This window comes from Uranotaenia lowii, chromosome 2 (genome assembly GCF_029784155.1).
Source record: "Uranotaenia lowii strain MFRU-FL chromosome 2, ASM2978415v1, whole genome shotgun sequence".
Lineage (NCBI taxonomy): Eukaryota > Metazoa > Arthropoda > Insecta > Diptera > Culicidae > Uranotaenia > Uranotaenia lowii.
Genome location: NC_073692.1, coordinates 433,716,654 through 433,722,824, shown reverse-complemented (window position 1 = coordinate 433,722,824; position 6,171 = coordinate 433,716,654). Strand labels below are relative to the sequence as shown.

Sequence of the window (6,171 nt, the reverse complement as noted above, 5' to 3'; positions counted from 1 at the left end):
TCGATAATTTTATCTAAATATTGAAAAACTGTACTTTAATGTTCGGTATATTCATTTGAAAATTATAATAAAATATGAAGACTGGAAGTTTTTTTTTACTATTAAGATGGATTTTTTTTTCAATAAACAAGTCTCATTTAAAGATTTTTTTTTATAACTCAAGGGAAGAAAAATTTGGAGCTTATGTTTTAAGGATAAATTTGGTAGATTTCAGCGTCCTGAATCCGAATCTTTTGTCAAATTGGGACTTTCACATTTAGTTTTGATGATATGGAGTATAAAAATGTGTCAGTGAAATCAATAATTGAGTACTGATTAACTATCGAACCTACATTTAAGAAAAAAAATCTGGTTCTGATTTTGTTTACTTTACTTCATTCAATTGAGGAATAATATTTTGGTGATGATGTATGATCTTAAAGAGCTAAAATCAATATTAAAAAAAAAAAATGCTTTTGAGAAAGGGTGTGAATTGATGTAAGACTATTATTTTAAAATAATATGTTTTTGTTTAAAATTTTGTCTAAAAAGTGCAGAACTTTCTCAAAAAAAATTAACCTTTTTTTCAAAAGCTATTGCTAATTTAGATTTACGGCATATAAATAAGTCAAAGTTACGTTTTAAATTCATTGATGTTGAGCATTGAGATGAACAAAGAAAAAAAAATGATTGAAGCTGAAATTGGTTTATTGAAGAATATTTCATACAAGCATAATATTTGTCATGACATAGACATTAGATTTTTAATAATAAAGTAGAGTATATTAGATTTAAGATTCGATTTATTAATTCTGTTGACCATCGTGACAAGGAAATATCTAAAACATGGTGTCCAACTTTCGATGTATAAAATTAGTATTCGATTAATTAATTTTTAAGTTGTAATGGTTTTTTTTCAAACTCTGTCCTTATTATTTAAAAATTTCAAACATTGTTTAACAAATGATTCCTTTCCGAAATCCATTGTTGTTTAACAAAATATAACTCACCAAAATCCTTTGTCGCAAGATAACATACCTGAAAAAAAGAATAAAATTAAGTGTTAATGTTTATGATGTTTCTTCTTTTTTTAAGAATAAGCAACATGGTTTAAGAATTACATTTCCTTCGAAATAGAACGTTTTTAAAATATTTTTATTGAGACCTAGATATAAGAATATGTTATCAATTTTTTGCGATAAATTTGTTACCTAACAAAGTTCTCAGGTTTAACATGTGTGTACGTAAGTCTAAACAGTAAAGGCGTCGGTTGTCAACAATGTTTGGCCTAATCGGCAACAATCCGTTCCCTCGAGATTACCCAATAAACATAACCTTTCTCAGGGATAAAATCGGCCACCTACACACTTAACGAGATGGCGTTAAATCATTCAGGCAAAAAGCCAGACAAACTGTAGGTCAAGATCTCAAAAATTTAAAACTCTCATAAAACAAGCACGAAACTGTTCCTATAAACTTTAACATTTACAAGATCTCAAAGTAAAACCTCCACGAAGCAGAGCAAGGTGTAAGGTAAGTGCTATCGTTCTTAAACCCATTTTGATTACAACCATTTTCTCACTTTCTCCTATTTACCTAGTTATGGGCCGGCCATTAACGTTGAACCGGCAAAATGCTGGCAGTAAAACTCGTCCGACCAAATAAATGATTAAATGTTAGCGCGGCACCCAACATCACTTGCTACTTGCTACCTTCTAAGTAGTATTCAAATATCGGAAGAACCAGCCATGGGTTCCGTAAACAGTTCTTATGAAAGAAGCATCATGGTTTGATGTGTCGTAATCTATGAGCATTTCTTTTAGACGTTTAGCGAGGAGGTGGTGACGAGATCAGAAAACCAATAAACTGCAAACACAAACCAGAAAATAATTAGTTTTAACGACCGCCCGCAAGTCACATTTTGGTAGTTGAGAAGGAATAAATTCCGATAAACTTGCTCTTTTCCATTCATCAGCACGAAATGTATCAAATCTCATTGGGAAATCGAGAACAGTTTTGACGATGGGACATTAACTCATAACATGAACAGCAGCAGCAGGTAATCGAAAGTGATTTCGGGTGATTGTTATGAAGTTTATAGATTTGCTAGGTGTAGTTCTTGAAAACGGTCTCTTGCTTTAGCAGGAATATTTGATTAAATTTGATAAACTACTGGAATTTCTTTAAATGCAGTTGAACACATACACATATAAAGGAAATTTTATTTACTCATTTGACTGCCCATAGCTTTCTGGCTTACGTTGTTTGAGGTGTAATCCGTTAGCATCGTTGCATTTGAAGGCAACCTTCACAGGATTCCTGATGGAATCGATCATGTGCAACATTTCAGGTAATCCATGAGCTTCAACATGAGGCCGTACACAGTTTAACGAATCGTCTATTTCATGACACTGCTCGTCGATGTTTTCCAGAGCTCGAGAAACATTACACTTCACAAGATTTGAAAGAACATCAATGAACCCATCAATAAATTCTGGATCGTTTGCTCCTGAAAATCAAAGTTTTTGTCAACAAGCATTTGAGAGGGAGAAATTTTGTGAAATTTTACTGAAATTGGACCTTCGATAGTCCAATCGTAGCACGACAATGCATTGTTCAACCGAGAACAGATTCTGAAAAATAAACATTAAAATTTAAACATTATAAAACCTTTTCAGCACTTCAAAGTCAACAACTTCTTCAGGAATGGTTTGAAATCGCCGGTCATAAACTGTTGAACTTCTTCGAGGTTTTCATTAAAATCAATGCGATTTATGAGGCAAATAGGGAGGTCAGGGACGGCGGAGATGAATCTTCTAAAACCAGCATCCGATCCGGAGGTGTCGACACACCATTGCTTGAGCGCTGATAACGGGTCGGATTTATTTGAAAGTTGTGGTTCAGTGGTATTTCGATTAGCGTTCAGCGGAATCGTCAGAACGAATGCTAAAAGTAACGAAAATAGTTCAAATACTGAGAATCAAAAAGCTAAGGAACACTAGTAGAGAACCTTGAAAAACAATCACTGATAGCACAACTATACAAACCCGAAACATTTCGACTGATCGTTGCGTAAGGAAACCTTCCGATGATTTTCTTTGATTGCTACTCTACTGCAGAGATAATACTGAGTGAATCTTATATACTGAGTGAATCTTTCGTACTACTCTTTTGACAGCTACTTTTTCGTTCATTTCGTTCGAATCTTCTTAGACGATTCCAGTGTTGTTCCGATAACCATTTCAATTTTTGCACTTGCTAACTTCAGTTGAATTACAAGCTACAAGAGAAAAAAGCAGAACGTCTAGTTGAGGATCTCGTTTTGTGTTGATTTTTCTCAATGCATGGCCTTCTGAGATTTATTGCTCATGAAAATGGATGACTAGTGCTTTTCTTCATTAGTAGGCCACGGAATCGGGTGAGCCATTTGAATCTGAAGCACCTGAGGGTTACAATTAATACATTAGTTGATCGACTCAATGACTCATGTTAGAAGCCTCGGTTCATGCGAATTGTATTTATTACTTTTTAAACAATAATGATAATATTTTATTTTATTTATCTTCACTGTTGCCCAATGTAATATTTTTATTTAATGTTATTTTTATTAAATTTGATTTATATTCGGCATATCCTTCATCTTATTTCTACATTCCTTCTCACCTCCATTCTCAATTAAAACTTTTTACGCATCGTCTCAATTCTTCATTCCATGCTCAGCAAAAGTTTTTCAACTCCTAAAATTTTATTTATTTCCTGCATATTCTTCATCCAATCCGAAAATATTCTTCACAAAAGCCTTCCCAATCTTTACTTTTCCTGTCGCTCTGTATATTGTTCACCAGAGCCGGAACAATCCAAAAACATTCTTACCAACAGCTTTCTCAAACTGTGCTTTTCTTGTTACTCTGTCTCTGCCGGAATAATTCGTTAGTATTCTTAGAAACAGCTCTCCCAACCAGAAGGCCAATTCATAACAAACAATCAGCAGCAGTAGCTTTAAAAATCCAAATCAAAGCAAAAAATTAGCAGCGGCAGCCTTACAAATCTGCACTACCATAGCCAACAAATTAAAAATCAGCAGCAGCAGCAGCAGCAGCGTTAAAAATCTGCGGTTTCTAAGCTAACTTCGACTTTTTCCACCGGAAGGCCAAATCAAAGCAAACAATCAGCCGCAACGGTCCTAAAAATCTGCGCTTTTAAAGCCAATTCCGTCTTTATTCACCGGAAGGCCAAATAATGACAAACAGTTAGCAGCAGCAGCCTTAAAATCTGCGCTTCTTTAATCACCCCCTTTTTTCACCGGGAGGCCAAACCAAAACAAACAATCAGTCAGTGTTAAAAATCTGCGCTTCCAAAGCCAATTCCCTCCTTTTACAGTGGCCGAATCAGAAACAATTTTGTTCGTAGAAGCAAACTTTAAAATCTGTGCTACCTGTGCTAATCCGTCTTTCTACCGGAGGCCAAACCAAAATCTTTTTTTTTCGTAGCAGCAGCCTTAACAATCTCGCTCTCTGTTCTTTTTCTACCAACCACGCCATTGTCTTGTTTTTACGATACTTATGAATCTCAATTGAGTGATTCACTCAGACACGTCTGTCACTCACAATAATAAATAGGTCAATGACTGACTTTGTTTTGTTTGTTTGTGCATCTCTACACTATCATTAAGTCATAAATACCCAAAGATAATTTACACTATGTAAGAAAATCTTTAATCCACTGTGAATCTGTGTATGTTAGTTGGACTGGAATCACTCGAAACTCGGAGGAAATCAACAGATGCACTGTTTTTAAAGGACTTGATCAGTGGAAAGTACTTTTCGCCATATTTAGTATCACAAATTTCTCCAAATGAAGGACGTAGCAGTTTGCGCAACGTGAGACCGTTTCAGTTTCCAAATCGAATACAGAATTACGCTCGTAATGAACCAATTTATAGAATGATGGCGCTTTACAACGCACATGCTGATGTAATCAAACTGACTATGTCCAGAGAACAAATAAAAAATAGTCTTAAGATGTTTTTATCATAGATGTGTTGTAACTAGTTAGGATCAAAGGCTGAAGCCTAGAATCTGATAAATAAAATAAATAAATAAATAAATAAATGAATTCTGCAGATGAACACCTACTTCAATGAGAGGTTGTTGCTTTTCATAAGAGGTTTTTATAAAAACAGGGATATGTCACATTGATGCGAAAAATTCAAAACAATTGATGTTAAAAATTTATTTTATTGTTCGGCTAGTTTGTTTGGTACAGACATTATGGTCACCACCAGCAGCACATCAATACCCGGTTCCACCGGTTCCGGTTTGTTCAGTCGCATACGGTCCTTTGACCTTGGGTTTTCCCCGTTCAACGTGCTGAAAAGTAAACAAAAAACAAATTAAAGTTTTCAAATATGTTTAACGATCACTAAAAATTAACTTCATTTCAAACTTACCATTTAGAACAATAAAATTAATCATTCCACAACTGCGTTTGACGATTGAAAAATGACTGATGGAATCGATGTGTTCATTATTTTTCCTCAATACCGTTTCGTCTATTTTTCATAAGAACTTCGTATGAAAATTGGAAGAATTTCATAAGACTCTTATGAAAAATTAGTTTGGACGCAAAAAAGGGGCTCATAAGACGTTTCTTATGAAAATTATAATAAGAATTTGCCTGAGTGTATTCAAATCTTTACACTCAATTGATATACTCTTAAGAAATTTTGGAAAAAAAAATTGTAAAGAAGATTTCCGAATGCATTTGCAATTTTTATTAAACCGATATTTCTTCAAAGCTATTCCAAATTACAACTACATTCATTTCTGATTTAACACGAACACACACTTATCTAAAGGATCTCAGTGAAACTTTATGTTTCTTTGAAGAGATCCAATTTACTTAAAACTGAGGCGTACATCTTTCAAAGATATGATGGCTAACATCTTACAAATGCTAAAACCGGCAGCCCACAGAAAGAATAAAATGCATGCCATGACCAAGATTCGATTTCATAACTGTTGACTTAGAAAATATCAACGCCACGGTGCAATTCAGGTATCAGGTATCAGAATGGGGGTAGGCTTAATAGCGGCACGTTATCCAAACATACGGGAAAATTGTGCCTAGCCTTTTTTGCCTTTCTAACAGAAAGGTTTGGTTATCGGTCGATTTGAGAGATCATTAATTATG

The 6,171-nt window shown here is 34.3% G+C and overlaps 1 protein-coding gene across 4 annotated transcripts; it reads right to left on the bottom strand.

Annotated features, from left to right (window-relative positions):
- Nucleotides 1–2,199: 2,199 nt before the first annotated feature.
- On the bottom strand, nt 2,200–3,387 carry LOC129744973 (uncharacterized). 4 transcript variants are annotated; one of them, XR_008737051.1, is made up of 4 exons: nt 3,027–3,382; nt 2,676–2,925; nt 2,549–2,612; nt 2,200–2,488 (listed from the first exon to the last, which is right to left on the bottom strand). XR_008737051.1 is itself a non-coding variant. In XM_055737797.1 (4 exons), exons 1-4 carry the CDS (start codon nt 3,033–3,035, stop codon nt 2,205–2,207), a joined length of 633 nt encoding a protein of 210 aa, XP_055593772.1. In that variant the 5' UTR covers nt 3,036–3,387; the 3' UTR covers nt 2,200–2,204. The 4 variants fall into 4 exon arrangements, 2 of the variants coding, with proteins under 2 accessions (XP_055593772.1, XP_055593773.1); XM_055737797.1 differs by having other exon boundaries at nt 2,560–2,612; nt 2,990–3,387; XM_055737798.1 differs by having other exon boundaries at nt 2,990–3,380.
- Nucleotides 3,388–6,171: the final 2,784 nt, after the last annotated feature.